Here is a 19,495-nt window from a genome sequence, read left to right on the forward strand (position 1 = left end):
GACTCTTCTTTGTTTGTTTGTTTGTTTGTTTCTCACACTCTCTCTCTCAGGCCCTCGGAGGCAGATGTTCAGCAGCGGCCCCAGCAGCCAGGAGTTGGACCCTCTGTTCGGCTTAGCAAGAGTCGCACCGTAGATGCGTTTGGAGAGGGCCCCACTGGCAGGCCGGCCCCTGGCCGCAGTCCTCGTCCCTCAGCCTCTTAGAGTCCCGATTCAGGCAGGAGCCTAAGGACCCAGAGAAGAAAACAGGCATGTTTGGCTCCAGCTTCCTGAGTGGGGCCAACCCACTTAATGCTGTCTCGTCCATGACCTCCCAGGTGTCCTCTGGAATGTCCTCAATGTCCTCCGAGGTCACCTCCATGGGCTCCGGGGTCAACATGCCCTCATTTGGCCTGTTTGACAAGGAAGAAAAGCCTGGAGAGAAGCCCCAAGGTGGGCCCCCAGGGCCAGGCAGCAAGGGCCCCCAGCAGGGGGGGCCAAGACCCCCTGGCCCCGGACAAGGGCCCAGACCCCCTGGGCAGCAAGGGCCCAGACCCACTGGTCAAGGACCCCTTGGGCAGCAAGGGCCCAGAACCCCTGGCCCCGGACAAGGGCCCAGACCCCCTGGGCAGCAAGGGCCCAGAGCCGCTGGTCAAGGACCCCCTGGGCAGCAAGGGCCCAGAACCCCTGGCCCCGGACAAGGGCCCAGACCCCCCGGGCAGCAAGGGCCCAGACCACCTGGTCAAGGACCCCCTGGCCAGCAAGGACCCAGACCCCCTGTCTCCGGACAAGGGCCCCCTGGGCAGCAAGGGCCCAGGCCACCTGGTCAAGTCCCCCCTGGGCAGCAAGGACCTAGACCCCCTGGCCCCGGTCAAGGGCCCCCTGGGCAGCAAGGACCCCCTGGCCCCGGTGCACAGTCAGGCGGGCCAGCTAAAGCTGGGGGTCCCCCTGGTCCACAAGGCCCTGGTAAACCACCTGGAGGTGGGTTGTGTCCGCTGTGCAAGAGTACCCAGCTCAACGTGGGCTCCAAGGAGCCGCCCAACTTCAGCAACTGTACCATGTGTAAGAACCAGGTGTGCAGCCTATGTGGATTCAGCCCCCCAGACTCGGAGGTAAGAGAATGCCCTCTCTCTCTAGCTTGCTTTCTTCCTATCTCTCTTTCTCCTGTTCTCTGGTATATATTTATAGTACCCTTTCTCTCTCTCTCCACCGTATTTCCATTTTCCCACACTTCCTTTGTCGCTGTTCCTCTCTCTCTCTCGCTCTCTCGCTTACCCTTAAAATGTATTTGTACTGTAGTTTGTGCTGACTGAGGGTCTATTATATGGTGTTTTTTTCACATCACATTCTGTCTCAGATGTATCAGACACTTCATTCAAATAAATGTCTACTAACGTATGCCTTGAATTAGTTTCAGTTTTCGGTTTCTGTTTCTGTTTATGAGTACAAAATTCACCCAGCATGTCTAAATGTCTAAATGTCTAAATGACATTTCAACTTCACAAGAGAAGCACAGTACACCATTACAGTACAAAATATACATAAAAAAAAGGTGAATCAATCAAAACCAACAGTTAATTCTCATATCTAAAGAAGCCGAGCGATAGTTTTTAAGCATTGGCATTTTTAGCATTAGCATTTTTAGCATGAGCCTTTTTAGCATGAGCTTTTCAGCATTAGCCTTTTTAGCATTAGCCTTTAAGCATTTAGCGTTCCAGAGATGCCCATGCAGTCAGGCCTAGCTCTGGAAATGCCCCTCATATTAACGCCACACAGCTTGAGGAACAGAGGGGCCATATGGACAGTGGGGAAGCTATCAAGGTGACTCATGTCATGGGCACAGGAAGCCTCCAACCACCGGCCAATGTCAGGTTTCAGTAACCAACCACCCGAGCCATGCACCCCCGAGGCATGATGCCTGTTGAAACTGAGGGGGGCAGGTGATCTGATAGTTATCCATATAAGGTATTTATTATAGATATACAGAAAATACAATACAAATAATGAATTCAATGATTTGGTCATCAGTGCCCCTCTCAAAAAATAATATCTTTGCACACGCTATCAGATAAAACAGCAGAATCACAAAGTGGTCATATTTTGCATCTCTTTTTCTGGGGTAGAATTATTGAGCATGGTAATCACAAAGAGGGAACGGAAATGTGAGTGTTGTTCTATGCAAGAAGACACTGAAAGTAACCATGTCAATATTGTCCTCTTTTGTAGGGTTTCTTGTTGTAGACAATGGTAACCAAGGCCATGTCCTGTGTAGTGAACAAAAACATTACACTGTAGCTAAGCTAGTTGTCAGGATATGTGACGAAACTCCATCTTTAGAACAAACATACAGTATATATCATGTAGGAAATCAGTATGAATATCTAATGATATATTTATAAAGTGTTACAGATGCATCAATACAGTTGTTTCCCATTTCTAACTAACCATGAAATGCATCTACTTTCATCAGAGTACTTTTCTTATATTTCAAGAATGAATCAACCAATAAACATCTCAAATTAAACAAATAAAATGGTTTGTAATGATGATTTTTTTTGCCTCAAATTAGAGAAATATTCCATTTGTAATGTAGCCTTGTCAAATAGTACATTTAATGGTGGTTCTGCAAATTGCCACGATCTGCAAATACAGCTCCCGTTACTGCAACACATAATTAGTATAAATCATTCAATTTGCTTTTAAATCCCTCATGAACTGAGCGAAAAACAATTTACAGTGTGAAAAGAGAATCATGTTATTGAAATTTACTAATTAAGTTTTTTTTTTCTCTAAATTACTGTGATGTTTCACTTAAAGGAAAGGATTGTGTGTGTGTGTGTGTGTGTGTGTGTGTGTGTGTGTGTGTGTGTGTGTGTGTGTGTGTGTGTGTGTGTGTGTGTGTGTGTGTGTGTGGGCGTGTTTGTGTGTGTGTGTGTATGTGTGTGTGTGTGTGTGCGCGTGTGTGCACGTGCGTGTCATTGTGTGCATGTGCGTGTGTGTGTGTACCTGTTTTCATGGCAAATATAAAAATACAAAGCAGAACATACTGTTTGGTCCTTTAAAAATCTGCCTTATGTAAAATATTGTGTACTATAACATGGAAATTAAATAAATGTCACTCTGGGTGACAACATAATGGTATTTGTTTCCAACATTTGGGCTGTTTTCCTAAAAAGTTAAATCCGCTTTGTGTTTTGTTACCTTGCCACGTTACTAATGAGTATCGCGATACTGGTACTGTCCCGGCCATACAGTACATGTGTGTATATGTGTGTGTCGTATGTGTGTCTGACCATGTTTTGTATCTTTTCAGGGTAAAGAGTGGCTGTGTCTCAACTGCCAGATGCAGAGGGCTATGGGGGGTATGGATGACCCTCCTATGATGGGCAAGGGCTCTGCCCCTCCTTCACCCTCAAGGAAAGACCCTGGAAAAGATGGCAAGAAGCCCAATCTACTGATTAAGCAGCAGAGCATCTCCGACAGAGGCTTAACCCCTCCAACCACGCCCAAACAGAAATCCCCCGGCTCATCTTCCCCGAAAGGCAGCCCCCAGCCCTCACCGGCCAAAGGTAAACAGGAGTCCAGCTTCTTCGGGGGCCTGGGGGGCATCAGCCTAGGGGGGCTCACCGATGTGGCCAAGCCTCCAGCCGCTGCCTCCCAGGCGGCCGAGTCCATCACGGGAACAATGTTCAGTGGCTTTGGTGGGTTCACTGGATCAGCCAAACCTGATCGGGCCAAAGCCGCTGCTGCTACCCAAAAAACAGCAGAGTCGGTGACGGGAAAGATGTTCAGCGGGTTCGGTAGTTTTACTGAGACAGCCAAGCCCCCGGCGGCTGCCTCACAGATGTTTGGCTTTGGCTCGTCTATCTTGAGCTCGGCCACCAACCTCATGACCACCGACTCTGTGGACTCTGTGGATGAGAAAGCTGGTTCTCCTGCCGATTCTCCTGCCGGTTCTCCTGCCGGCTCTCCCCCAGACTCCCCCTTCTCTGCCCCCGGTTCTCCCCTCGGTTCTCCCCCGGACTCTCCCTTCTCCGCTCCCGGGTCCCCCCCCGACTCAGACAGCCCTGACACCCCACCTGCCTCCAAGAAGGCCCCCAAACGTGCCGTCTCCCTGCTGAAGGACCAAAAGTCCATAGAAGCAGATCCCTCCGTGGAGCCTCTGAAAGCAGGGGAGCCGCTTACTACGGCCACAGGCTCGGGGGCCCAGGAAAACTGTCCTCTGTGTAAGGTGGAGCTGAACGTTGAATCAGCAGACCCCCCTAACTACAGTAACTGCACTGAGTGCAAGAAGAGTGTGTGCAACCTGTGTGGCTTCAACCCCACACCTCATCTTGGTGAGGTAAGACCAGTACAGCTTTCACTACTGCTAAAATATAAACAGTTCTGAAAGGTACACAAACCATACAAGGATTTCAGCCGTTTCCATTGTTACAGTAGGTGGGTTAGGGCTACAGTCTTCTGTACACTCCATGTTGTTCAGTCACTCACTGGCTATATAAAAACCACGTCTGCAGTCAATTTGGTTTCTATATCTTCCAATTGTAATCAGGACACAAATATTGACACTTTGTTTAAAGGTACCCCTCTTACCATAAGTGAACCTGAACGTTGGTCACGGTCTTGGTGGTCATGACTGCTGCACATGTTTGACCTTTGAGGGAGTGGTTTGTGGTTGATGCGTTTAGCTTTCCCTAGCCTCCTAGCTGCCCTGTAGTCTAACTCTAAGCCATTGTGGGGCTAGGTTAATAAGGCTAAATGAATGCCATTTAAATGGCCATCTCATTATTGAGCGACATTTACACTTCAAAAGGCTGGCACTTGACTCTGTAATCTAAGAGTGTGTGGTGTGTGTGTGTGCGTGCGTGTGTGTGTGTGTGTGTGCGTGCGTGTGTGTGTGTGTGTGTGTGTGTGTGTGTGTGTGTGTGTGTGTGTGTGTGTGTGTGTGTGTGTGTGTGTGTGTGTCGTGTGGTCATAGGGACCAAATACTCTTTAATTTCTCATCTTCCTAGGAGGTTATAAAGTGTTATTACTGGCGTGTCCCATTGACGCTGAATTAACATACATCACTTACATTCAGTTCCCAAGAACAGATGGTTTATGGGGTCATCAAATTATATTAATGGAAGAACTGCACAGAATTTCATTCAGTTCAGCGGATCAAAGCTCACTGTCAAACAGTATTGTGATGGGAAAATACAGCAGTAGCCGACTTAATGCTTGTCCACTGTGTAACTGCTGTATATTTTGGTTGACAGGTCAATAGGGTGTAATACGGGTAGCGTTGGTTTCTCAATTATAATAGCAAGTTTGGTTGAACTGTGACTAGATTGTCTTTGTTATCGACCATGTCTGGCTCGGCTTAGGAGCTACTCACAGTGTAAGTTGTTCAACCTTGAGTCAAAGCAGTGAACGTGTTGAAAGCAGGTATAGTTGAGCTCACGCGATGGCAGGTTTGGCGTAGCTTCACATGCTAGCTTCCCTATGCTAGTAGGTAGTTTAGTGTTTAGCGGTGTAGCGCGTGGCCAGTTCCCTTACTAATCACGCTACTGGTCTATTTAAGGTGTTCCGGGGAGATTAGGCAGTCTAACTCCTTGTCACACGGTGAGAACCATGACTCCACCACCACGCCCGACAAGATGGCCGCCACTCCATTATGAAACAACGTCACTGAAATGGCTCTCCATTTTCCCGTGGAGTTCATCATTTACGTTTAGGTTTATTTAACATTATTGTATGTAGAAACACATACACTGTGATGTCATACAGTACTTCAAAGGACAGTTAAAATAGAGGTAGATCCTCATGTATCTTTGTGTTGGCTTAGACAGCTAGTTACTACATACTACTATGTACCCTAAGGTTGTTACTAGTGTAACTACCTCATTACTACACAGGTGGCACTTACTTTACCTACTAATTTTAGCTCCTAGAGGAGCAAAGGCCCTCAGGTTACGGCCTCTGGACTACACAGGTCAACTCAATATAAAATGCTTCCAATATCATAGACTGGTATGTATCGCTGTGTTGTCGTACTGACCCATCTTTGGCAGTAATGAGGAGCAGTGTATTCCTCAAATGAAGTCCAAGGCACGGGAAATGTGTAATTACATTGGGGAGATCAGCATCCTATGTGATTATGCTCTTAGACGGCCTAATGAGCCAAAGATTAGGTGTCTCTGGACCAGTGTGTCTTAACACTGCAACCAATATACTTGTTGTGCTCAAAATCAGGGTTGTGTTCATTAGGCACCAAACGGAAGAAAACTGACTGAAATAGTGAGGGACTAGCTGGACTTGTCCAATAAGAAATGCTGATTTTCATTTCCAATGCAAAACGCTTTGTGACAGTGTGCAATTATGAACACAACCCAGGTGCGGAGTATAACCGACAGAGATGAAATACCATCATGTTTCAGGGACTATGGAAATTCATCTTTACTCAGTCGAGAATGAATAGGACATTCTGATCATGGATTGAAAAGGTTCACTGAAAAACATACTAATTGAAAAAGTCCTAATTTCCTGATTTATACATGTTAAATTTCGATCCCAAACCTGATTTTAACTGAGCTGAAATTCAATTCAACCCAACCAGACATGCATCTAATCTGATCCAATCCATTCAAGGATGCTTCATGAAACTGAACTTGTTGATTGACGGAGAGCTACATAGAGCCCTGAGTCCTTTGTGATGAAGAGGAATAGATAGATGATGTGAGTCATTGGTCTAGGACAGAGCATGGTGCTGGATGGCCATGTGAACGAGGCTGCTCCTGCCCCAGTCTACCTACCTCAGTACACTGACTCATCCACCCTTTTCTCTGCTTCGTCAGCAGACATGCCTTGCCTCTGTCACTCTCCCAACACTTGCTCCGAGCTGAGGATTTGTTTGTGTGTATTTGTTCATGTGTATTTTTGTGTGTGTTTGTGTGTGTGTGTGTGTGTGTTTAGGGGTTGTGTGTATGTGTGGGGGTTGGTGCATGCATTGCATTGAATCTGAAGGAGCATTTATCTGTGTGTTGGTGTTTGTTTGGTGTGTGTTGTGTGTTGCTTGCTGTGTAGGCGAGCTGTAGAAAAAGTAATCTCTGCTTCTTAAAAGGATTTAAAGGGCATCAGGAAGCCTGTCCCAGTCAGAAGAGGTGTCCCTTAACCTTCCTCAATATGAGCCTCTCTCTCTCTCTCTCTCTCTCTTCTGTTATTATCTCTGTTCTTTTCTCTGTTTTCATGTTTATTTGAGTAAAGAACTGTACATATCAGATAATAAACTGAAAACAGGCCTGATGGAACCATTGACGGGAACCTTTCCTAAATGTTGATCAAACAAATGACATTAGACCAGTGGATTATAATTCCTTTTTTTTGTCCGAATATTAGAATATTTTCTTGGAAATCTTTTGACAAATGGATGGGAACCTAGCTTCTGTCTCTCTGTCTCCATTTTGTTTTCTCTCTCTCTTACTGTCTCTTTCATTTTGTGTTCTGTCCCTCTCTCTCTCCTACTGTCTCTTTCATTTTGTTTTCTGTCCCTCTCTCTCTCTTACTGTCTCTTTCATTTTGTTTTCTGTCCCTCTCTCTCTCTTACTGTCTCTTTCATTTTGTTTTCTGTCCCTCTCTCTCTCTCTTACATTTTGTTTTCTGTCTTTTACTGTCTCTTTTTGTTTTCTGTCCCTCTCTTTCTCTTACTGTCTCTTTCATTTTGTTTTCTGTCCCTCTCTCTCTCCTACTGTCTCTTTCATTTTGTTTTCTGTCCCTCTCTCTCCTACTGTCTCTTTCATTTTGTTTTCTGTCCCTCTCTCTCTCTTACTGTCTCTTTCATTTTGTTTTCTGTCCCTCTCTCTCTCTTACTGTCTCTTTCATTTTGTTTTCTGTCCCTCTCTCTCTTTTACTCTCTTTCATTTTGTTTTCTGTCCCTCTCACTCTCTTACTGTCTCTTTCATTTTGTTTTCTGTCCCTCTCTCTCTCTTACTGTTTCTTTCATTTTGTTTTCTGTCCCTCTCTCTCTCTTACTGTCTCTTTCATTTTGTTTTCTGTCCCTCTCTCTCTCTTACTGTCTCTTTCATTTTGTTTTCTGTCCCTCTCTCTCTCCCTCTTTTTATTTCTCTTCTACCCATCAGCTGATCAAATCAAATCAAAGTTGTTATTTAGTAGTTTAGATGTTGTTCTCAAGGATCTCTGGCTGTTCTGGCTCTACTGTTCTGCATCTACTGTTCTGGCTCTTCTGTTCTGGCTCTACTGTTCTGCCTCTACTGTTCTGCCTCTACTGTTCTAGCTCTACTGTTCTGTCTCTACTGTTCTGCCTCTCCTGTTCTGCCTCTACTGTTTGACAATATTTACTCTTGCTCTCCCCAAGCATAAAATACATTGATTCTGTCTCTGAAATGGCTTCTGCCCAGCACAACACTTTAAAACCTCTTCCCTGTCATTTTTGTTCCAGCCCAGCACTAACACACCTCAATGGCTTGGTGATTAGTGGACTAGTTTAATCAGGTGTGTTAGAATAACAATATGCAGTTTATTCATTTCAAATCATTTTTGTTATAGTATATTTATAGTCCACTCAGTAACGTATGAGACTGCTGCGATGCAGACACTACTGTAGGAGGCTGCCTTGTTGCTCACATCAGACAGCATCCAAGGCCCTTGTCAGAATTATATTATATAACCTAGGGAGAGGAACCATGACACCTGAGCTACAACATTCACTGGACTAAGCCATTTCCAAAGGCTGCTCTGTGGACAACCTCACAGATATGTCTTTGTGTCAACATACAGAGACAATGAACATGCTATAGTCATATGATATAATTCATTATACTTTATAGTAGAGACCATCACCATCATGGGGAAGCTGAATCCAACATTTAGGTTCATGATCCAACATTCGACTTTTCTATCTGGCCATCAAATCTAAGATAAATATGTATTTATCTGAGGCAGATTGTGTTTGTTTACAAATAGGTCTACAGGACCAATACGATGTGACATTATTCATCCTGGATAAATGAATGGCTGTACACCTGTGGTCAGCTGGGTACACCTGTGGTCAGCTGGGTACACCTGTGGTCAGCTGGGTACTCCTGTGGTCAGCTGGGTACACCTGTGGTTAGCTGGGTACACCTGTGGTCAGCTGGGTACACCTGTGGTTAGGTGTCCCCAAGGTGTTATTTTGGTTGTCCATCTGCTCCAGGTTAGGTTGAGTCAGAGCCAACTCATATACTAGTAGGGTTGTGATGATATTGTTTCCATGGCAAAAATGGAAACACAAAGCAGAACATACTCGTTGGTCCTTTAAAAACCTGCTGTATGGAAAATAATGTGTTCTATACCTTGGAAAATAAATAAAATGGGACTATGGATGACAACAGAAAGGTGCTTGTTTTCATAAAGGAGTTAAATCCGCTTAGTTTTGTTTCCTTGCCATGATAATAACAGGTATCGCAATACTGGTATCGTCCCGGCCCTATATTCTCTCTCTCACACACACACACACACACACACACACACACACACACACACACACACACACACACACACACAGACACAGACACAGACACACACACACACACACACACACACACACACACACACACACACACACACACACACACACACACACACACACACACACACACACACACACACACACACACACACACACACACACACACACACACACACACACACACACACACACACACACACACACACACACACACACACACACACACACACACACACACACACACACACACACACACACACACACACACACACACACACACACACACACACACACACACACACACACACACACACACACACACACACACACACACACACACACACACAGACACAGACACAGACACACAGACACACAGACACACACACACACAGACACACACACACACACACACACACACACACACACACACACACACACACACACACACACACACACACACACACACACACACACACACACACACACACACACACACACACACACACACACACACACACACACACACACACACACACACACACACACACACACACACACACACACACACACACACACACACACACACACACACACACACACACACACACACACACACACACACACACACACACACAGACACAGACACAGACACACACACACACACACACACAGACACACACAGACACAGACACAGACACACACACACACACACACACACACACACACACACACACACACACACACACACACACACACACACACACACACACACACACACACACACAGCCCCACCTGTTTCCTCTGCCCTGAATGATCTGCTCACTGTCTGTGTTATTTTGGCTGGACAAACACACACACACCTCTATTTCTTGGCTTTGTGTGGTGTTTCCTGTAGTCTCCTTATTAATTTCAGGTTGGTGCCCACACTGCCTCCCACACTGTGAGCCTGCTTCAGCCCACACCGCTAGCATATGAACAGGAATGTCTTCTATTGGCTACATACATACATACATACATACATACACATACATACATACATACATACATACATACATACATACATACATACATACATACATACATACATACATACATACATACATATATACATACATACATACATACATACATACATACATACATACATACATACATACATACATTACATACATACATACATACATACATACATACATACATACATTAAGTTGACTGTGCCTTTAAACAGCTTGGAAAATTCCATAAAATGATGTCATGGCTTTAGAAGCTTCTGATCGGCTAATTGACATCATTTGAGTCAATTGGAGGTGTACCTGTGGATGTATTTCAAGGCCTACCTTCAAAGTCAGTGCCTCTTTGTTTGACATCATGGGAAAATCAAAAGAAATCAGCCAAGACCTCAGAAAAAAAATTGTGGACCTCCACAAGTCTGGTTCATCCTTGGGAGCAATTTCTAAACACCTGAAGGTACCACGTTCATCTGTACAAACAATAGTATGCAAGTATAACCACCATGGGACCACGCAGCTGTCATACCGCTCAGGAAGGGGACGTGTTCTGTCTCCTAGAGATGAACGTACTTTGGTGCGAAAAGTGCAAATCAATCCCACAACAACAGCAAAGGACCTTGTGAGGATGCTGGAGGAAACAGGTACAAAAGTATCTATATCCACAGTAAAACGAGTCCTATATCGATACAACCTGAAAGGCCGCTCAGCAGGGAAGAAGCCACTGCTCCAAAACCGCCTTTAAAAAGCCAGACTACGGTTTGCAACTGCACATGGGGACGAAGATCGTACTTTTTTTTCGTACTTTTCGTACAAATGTCCTCTGGTTTGATGAAATAAAAATAGAACTGTTTAGCCATAATGACCATCGTTATGTTTGGAGGAAAAAGGGGGAGGCTTGCAAGCCGAAGAACAACATCCCAACCGTGATGCACGGGGGTGGCAGCATTATGTTGTCGGGGTGCTTTGCTGCTGGAGGGACTGGTGCACTTCACAAAATAGATGTCCTCATGAGGAAGGAAAATTATGTGGATATATTGAAGCAACATCTCAAGACATCAGTCAGGAAGGTAAAGCTTGGTCGCAAATGGGTCTTTCAAATGGACAATGACCCCAAGCATACTTCCAAACTTGTGGCAAAATGGCTTAAGGACAACAAAGTCAAGGAATTTGAGTGGCCATCACAAACCCGCAAACCCTAAAATTATGACCCAAGTTAAACAATTTAAAGGCAATGCTACCAAATACTAATTGAGTGTATGTAAATTTCTGACCCACTGGGAATGTGATAAAAGAAATAAAAGATGAAAGAAATAATTCTCTCAACTATTATTCTGACATTTCACATTCTAAAAGTAAGGTGGTGATCCTAACTGATCAAAGACAGGGAATTTTTGATAGGATTAAATGTCATGAATTGTGAAAAATTGATTTTAAATGTAGTTGGCTAAGGTGTATGTAAACATCCAACTGCAACTGTACATATATACAGAGATGCACACAGATTGACGCACACAGAGACAAAGAAATACACACATTCAGAGATACACACACAGAAACACACACAGACAAATGGAACGCATCAATACTGTACACAGACACACACATAGAGATACACACACACAGCCTTGTGCAGTGTTAACAGAAGCATCTCTCTCTCTCTCTCTCTCTCTCTCTCAGCCTCATTAATCCACCATTCCAGCCAAGTCTGCTGTATACAGTAGAACTGAGTTCCATGTATGTGTGTGTGTGTCTTTGTGCGTCCCTCTGTGTGTGTGTGTCTTTGAGCGTCCCTCTGTGTGTGTGTGTCTTTGAGCGTCCCTGTGTGTGTGTGTGTCTTTATTCGTCCCTCTGTGTGTGTGTGTGTCTTTGAGCGTCCCTCTGTGTGTGTGTGTCTTTGAGCGTCCCTCTGTGTGTGTGTCTCTGTCTCTGTATACACTACCGTCACTCTCACTCCCATCACTTGCCCCGAGGACAGAAATGGACAAAAATAGCCTGAGCTACAAAAGAGCTACTGAGGATACAAGCAACTACAGGGCGCCATGGGAAATCATCTCTCTCTCTCTCGCTCTCTCTCTCTCTCTCTCTTGACCATGGAGGTGTGTGAGTCTTAGGAAGAGAGAAAAGTTTAGCATATACACCCAATAAAATATGTGTGACTATGGGAGGCCTGGTGAATGTAGTTGTGTTTGTGTACATTTACGTGTTTAATATTGCCTTTCCCACAGACCAATACTATGTAGTGTAAAATGTCCAACTTCAAATGGAAGCTGCCTGAACATCACAGGTAGTAAAGTGTTTGTACTATCTGTTTGGTGATTTACTCTGTGTGACATATGGGGTTAGCAAACCTCCAGGGCCCTAGTCGGTACAGCTCCCCCTGTTATACAGACCTATTACTGGGTCATGATTCTTCATTATCTACAGCACATTTACGAGGGATTGGAGGTTTAGGAGCCATATTTTAGCCAAGCCAAGTGAGCGACTGCGGCCAAGAGATACTGGCGCCAGGAAATCGATGAGGTGCCAGTGTTAAGTCCTATTGAGAGGGGAGATGCACAGAGACACACACTGAGACCCTGGTTCCGATAGCGCAAGCTGTTGTATTTGCGTCAGGTCAGCTTTGGCTTATGTCAGATGCATAGATACACAGACACACTGCCAGATATATGTCATACACACGCACGTAGGCACATATGCATGTAGAATTTTTACTTCAATGCCAGGTTTAGTATCACAATACTCAATACCATCACGATACTTCATACCAAAGTGATACCAAAACGATACCAATGCAAAAAATAAAAAACGTATTAGCTAAATGAATGGCCCTTGATCCAGACAGATCTTGTGTGTTCAATTTCATTTGAAATGTTTGATTTTCAAATGTATTCATTAATGACTCACCACGTTTTTTTAACCAATCTATATAACAGCATAATGGTAATAATTTATTTGAATGGTAAATCTCTATTGATCATCTGGGTAAATCAAGATGTAGCCTAGGCCTGTTCACAATACAGGTGAATGTATATTCAATAGAAGTGTGTTCATGCATTGAGTTATTGAGCTTGTTTTGGTTGATTTCATGGGGTTATAAATGAAAAACAATATGTTTACCTTCCAATTGTGACTTATTTTATTGTACTGATCAACAACATTTGCATAAAAGAAGCAATATCTTATTTTATAAAAGTGCGCGCTGTCTCTTTAAGACCCATGATGTCATTCACACACAGTCAGTTTTCTTGGCTGAAGCAAAGATGATCTTGACTGGGGCAGATGTTAGCCGGGGTAAACGAGTGAATGAATTACGTTTTTGGTGACAATTAGCTTTGTAATCAGCAATATTTTGAAATACTAGGGCTGTGATTGGTGTTGGCTTCAGCTGTAAGTTAGCAAGGAAAGTTAGCCTACAACGCTGGAAACGACCGGTATCTTCTTGCACTGTAGTGTTCTAGCCTGTACTGGACATTGTTTTGGGAACAGTAATTAGAAGTTTCAACATTTCTACTGTGTTGCATTATTAAAGTGTGTTAACTTTTATACAGCATAAGCATATGCAGCCCAGTTAGTTCAGTGGTTACTTAGAACAGGCTAGAGCTAGCAATGAGGAAGTGGAGCGGGCACCGTGCTATAGAGCTAGCAATGAGGAAGTGGAGCGGGAACCGTGCTCTAGAGCTAGCAATGAGGAAGTGGAGCGGGCACCGTGCTCTAGAGCTAGCAATGAGGAAGTGGAGCGGGCACCATGCTCTAGAGCTAGCAATGAGGAAGTGGAGCGGGCACCGTGCTCTAGAGCTAGCAATGAGGAAGTGGAGCGGGCACCGTGCTCTAGAGCTAGCTAGAGCTAGCAATGCAATGAGGAAGTGGAGCGGGCAGTGGAGCGGGCACCGTGCTCTAGAGCTAGCAATGAGGAAGTGGAGCGGGCACCGTGCTCTAGAGCTAGCAATGAGGAAGTGGAGCGGGCACCGTGCTCTAGAGCTAGCAATGAGGAAGTGGAGCGGGCACCGTGCTCTAGAGCTAGCAATGAGGAAGTGGAGCGGGCACCGTGCTCTAGAGCTAGCAATGAGGAAGTGGAGCGGGCACCGTGCTCTAGAGCTAGCAATGAGGAAGTGGAGCGGGCACCGTGCTCTAGAGCTAGCAATGAGGAAGTGGAGCGGGCACCGTGCTCTAGAGCTAGCAATGAGGAAGTGGAGCGGGCACCGTGCTCTAGAGCTAGCAATGAGGAAGTGGAGCTAGCAATGAGGAAGTGGGGCACCGTGCTCTAGAGCTAGCAATGAGGAAGTGAGGAAGTGAGCTAGCGCGGGCACCATGCTCTAGAGCTAGCAATGAGGAAGTGGAGCGGGCACCGTGCTCTAGAGCTAGCAATGAGGAAGTGGAGCGGGGGCTCTAGAGCTAGCAATGAGGAAGTGGAGCGGGCACCGTGCTCTAGAGCTAGCAATGAGGAAGTGAAGCGGGCACCGTGCTCTAGAGCTAGCAATGAGGAAGTGGAGCGGGCACCGTGCTCTAGAGCTATAAGGAGACATCAGTTGATAGACAGACTTGACAGGCACGGTGCTCTAGAGCTATAAGGAGACATCTGTTGATAGACAGACTTGACAGGCACGGTGCTCTAGAACTATAAGGAGACATCTGCTGATAGACAGACTTGACAGGCACCGTGCTCTAGAGCTATAAGGAGACATCTGCTGATAGACAGACTTGACAGGCACGGTGCTCTAGAACTATGAGGAGACATCTGCTGATAGACAGACTTGACAGGCACGGTGCTCTAGAGCTATAAGGAGACATCTGCTGATAGACAGACTTGACAGGCACGGTGCTCTAGAGCTATAAGGAGACATCTGTTGATAGACAGACTTGATAGGCACGGTGCTCTAGAACTATAAGGAGGCATCTGCTGATAGACAGACTTGACAGGCACGGTGCTCTAGAACTATAAGGAGACATCTGCTGATAGACAGACTTGACAGGCACGGTGCTCTAGAACTATGAGGAGACATCTGCTGATAGACAGACTTGACAGGCACGGTGCTCTAGAGCTATAAGGAGACATCTGCTGATAGACAGACTTGACAGGCACCGTGCTCTAGAGCTATAAGGAGACATCTGTTGATAGACAGACTTGACAGGCACAGTGCTCTAGAACTATAAGGAGGCATCTGCTGATAGACAGACTTGACAGGCACGGTGCTCTAGAACTATAAGGAGACATCTGCTGATAGACAGACTTGACAGGCACGGTGCTCTAGAACTATAAGGAGGCATCTGCTGATAGACAGACTTGACAGGCACGGTGCTCTAGAACTATAAGGAGCCATCTGCTGATAGACAGACTTGACAGGCACGGTGCTCTAGAACTATAAGGAGGCATCTGTTGATAGACAGACTTGACAGGCACGGTGCTCTAGAACTATAAGGAGCCATCTGCTGATAGACAGACTTGACAGGCACGGTGCTCTAGAACTATAAGGAGGCATCTGCTGATAGACAGACTTGACAGGCACGGTGCTCTAGAACTATAAGGAGCCATCTGCTGATAGACAGACTTGACAGGCACGGTGCTCTAGAACTATAAGGAGGCATCTGCTGATAGACAGACTTGACAGGCACGGTGCTCTAGAGCTATAAGGAGACATCTGCTGATAGACAGACTTGACAGGCACGGTGCTCTAGAACTATAAGGAGGCATCAGCTGGGCTGATAGACAGACTTGACAGAAGTACCGAAAGTAACAAAAGTTCTATTACAGAATCGTTTTTCATGTTCTAGTATCGGTATACCGTGCAACACTAAGGGACACACACACACACACACACACACACACACACACACACACACACACACACACACACACGCACACACACACTTGTGAAAGACGCAGACCTTTATTTCCCATGCTCAGGTTAAACCTACTCCTGGACTCAAAAACACTTCCAAAGGAGAGTCACTTTTGAAAATGCTTTTGAGTCTAGCAGGAGGCTTAACCTGGACCTGTGACGCATTTGGGTATTAGCGATTCTACATCTTCTGACTGGTCTAGACTTTCACAGGCGTTTAGGAACTTGACAAGCTGATCAATATCTTGAATTGTAGCGTTAGTTGTAGCCTTTAGTTGAAAGGGAATGGGAGAAAGGGTAGAGGAGGCAGGGGAGGGGAAAGAAGAAAATGAGTGTGATGGAAACTGAGGGAGATGTTTAAGAGAAGAAAGACGTGATTAGCGGAGGTAGAGAAGGGTGAGTGTGATGGAAACTGAAGGAGATGTTTAAGAGAAGAGAGACGTGATTAGCGGAGGTAGAGAAGGGTGAGTGTGATGGAAACTGAAGGAGATGTTTAAGAGAAGAGAGACGTGATTAGCGGAGGTAGAGAAGGGTGAGTGTGATGGAAACTGAAGGAGATGTTTAAGAGAAGAGAGACGTGATTAGCGGAGGTAGAGAAGGGTGAGTGTGATGGAAACTGAAGGAGATGTTTAAGAGAAGAGAGACGTGATTAGCGGAGGTAGAGAAGGATGAGTGTGATGGAAACTGAGGGAGATATTTAAGAGAAGAGAGACGTGATTAGCGGAGGTAGAGAAGGATGAGTGTGATGAAACTGAGGGAGATGTTTAAGAGAAGAGAGACGTGATTAGCGGAGGTAGAGAAGGGTGAGTGTGATGGAAACTGAAGGAGATGTTTAAGAGAAGAGAGACGTGATTAGCGGAGGTAGAGAAGGATGAGTGTGAAAAAGGAGAGGAGGTGGATGGGAGAGGAGGAACAGGATGACTGAGGAAAGCAGTAGGAGGGGTTGGATGTCATGTCACAGAGGATGTACGTGTGCCAGCTACATGCTGCTTTAATCAAATGCTAACAAGCTATTGAGTATAAAACCACTTTTGTTAGCATTAGGGTTAGGGGAGAGGAGACTAGTATTGTTAGCATTAGCGCTAGTGGAGAGGGGGCTAGTTTTGTCAGCATTGACTCCTGGGACTTTTCTATTGGTTCCAAACCAACAGGCAAAATCAATCAAGCCCAGCTAAACTACGTTGAACACAAATATGAACGCAACATGCAACAATTTCAAAGATCTAACTGAGATACAGTTCATATAAGGAAATCAGTCAATTGAAATAAATGCATTATGCCCTAATTTATAGATTTCACATGACTGGAATACAGATATGCATCTGTTGGTCACAGATACCTTAAAAGAAAGTAGGGGTGTCTGGTCTGACCACAATTTGCCTTATGCAGAAAGACACATCTCTTTCGCATAGAGTTGATCAGGTTGTTGATTGTGGCCAATGGAATGTTTCCCACTCCTCTTCAAATTGCTTTGCGAAGTTGCTGGATATTGGTGGGAACTGGAACACACTGTCAGACACGTCGATCCAGAGCATCCTAAACATGCTCAATGGGTGACATGTATGGTGAGTTTGAAGGCCATGGAAGAACTGGGACATTTTCACCTTCCAGGAATTGTGTACAGATCCTTGCAACATGGGGCTGTGCATTATCATGCTGAAACATGAGGTGATGGCGGCGGATGAATGGCACGACATTGGGCCTCAGGATCTCATCGGTATATATGTGCATTCAAATTGCCATTGATAAAATGCAATTGGTCATTGTCCATAGCTTTTGCCTGCCAATACCATAACCCCACCACTATGGGGCGCTCTGTTCACAACGTTGACATCAGCAAACCGCTCACCCACACGATGCCATACACGCTGTCTGCCATCTGCCCAATATAGTTAAAACCGGGATTCATCTGTGAAGAGCACACTTCTGCAGCATGGCAGTGGCCATTAAAGGTGAGCACTTCCCCACTTAAGTCGGTTATGATGCCGAACTGCAGTCAGGTCAAGACCATGGTTATGACGAAGAGGACGCAGAGGAACTTCCCTGAGACGGTTTCTGACTGTTTGTGCAGAAATTCTTCGGTTGTACAAACCCACAGTTTCATCAGCTGTCCGAGTGGCTGGACGCAGATGATCCCGCAGGTGAAGAAGCCGGATGTGGAGGACCTGGGCTGGCACGGTTAAATGTGTTCTGCGGTTGTGACGCCAGTTGACGTACTGCTAAATTCTCTAAAACGACATTGGAGACGGCTTATGGAAGAGAAATTAACATTAAATTCTCTGGCAACAGCTCTAGTGGACAAACCTGCAGTCAGCATGCCAATTGCATGCTGCCTCATGCAATTGAGACATCTGTGGCATTATGTTGTGTGACAAAACTGCAGATTTTAGAGTGGCCTTTTATTGACCCACGCACAAAGTGCACCTGTGTAGTGATCATGCTGTTTAATCAGCTTCTTGATATGCCACTCCTGTCAGGTAGATGGATTATCTTGGCAAATGAGAAATGCTCACTAACAGGGATGTGTGCCCAAAATGTGAGAGAAATAAGCTCATGAAACATGGAACAAACATGTTACATGTTGCATTTATATTTTTGTTGAGTATATTTGCAATGATTTTGGTGTTTGATCCCAGGTCTGTCAGTCACAAAGTGATACAGTCTCTTTCTCTCTCACCCCAAACAGAGAAGCAAAAACAGCAGCCGAACTCCTAATGCCGCTCATTACCGCAGGTTGTTGTGGGTCTTAATTATCGCTCCTTTAAAACTGAAAGGGGGAGAGGAGATCCCCCATCTCCATCCCTCTCTCATTGCCTCCAGTAGCACAGGCAAGCTGGCATCTCACACCTGTCCATCTGTATAGACATACCCGCCAGGGGAAACCCGATAGCACACAGACACACACACACCAGCTGATAAGCCCATTTTAACTGCAGCTAGTGAACCAACCTAATGTCCTGTGTAAGATAAGATGAAGCAAAAAGCTGATACACACAAAATAACACTGGGTTCAAAGTTCAGTGGACAGATGGCAAAACGGAAGAGCACTTCAGACAGACAGACGGACACACCCACCTACCTAGTTTTGCTGGGTCTTCCTTTCTCCTCCTTTACTAAGTTCTCTCTCACCTAGCTCAGAGTAAATATAGTGCTGTCTCTCACCTCCC

General features: G+C 45.3%; 1 protein-coding gene across 1 annotated transcript in view; it reads left to right on the forward strand.

Moving 5' to 3' along the window:
• Positions 1–202: 202 nt before the first annotated feature.
• Positions 203–19,495, forward strand: part of LOC112267792 (protein piccolo) — a 64,066-nt gene continuing 44,773 nt past the window's right edge. Inside the window, 2 exon segments of the mRNA XM_042297786.1 lie at positions 203–1,088; positions 3,290–4,318. Coding sequence (XP_042153720.1) covers positions 249–1,088; positions 3,290–4,318 — 1,869 coding nt within the window. The 5' untranslated portion in view covers positions 203–248.

Source organism: Oncorhynchus tshawytscha, linkage group LG15, assembly GCF_018296145.1.
Source record: "Oncorhynchus tshawytscha isolate Ot180627B linkage group LG15, Otsh_v2.0, whole genome shotgun sequence".
Lineage (NCBI taxonomy): Eukaryota > Metazoa > Chordata > Actinopteri > Salmoniformes > Salmonidae > Oncorhynchus > Oncorhynchus tshawytscha.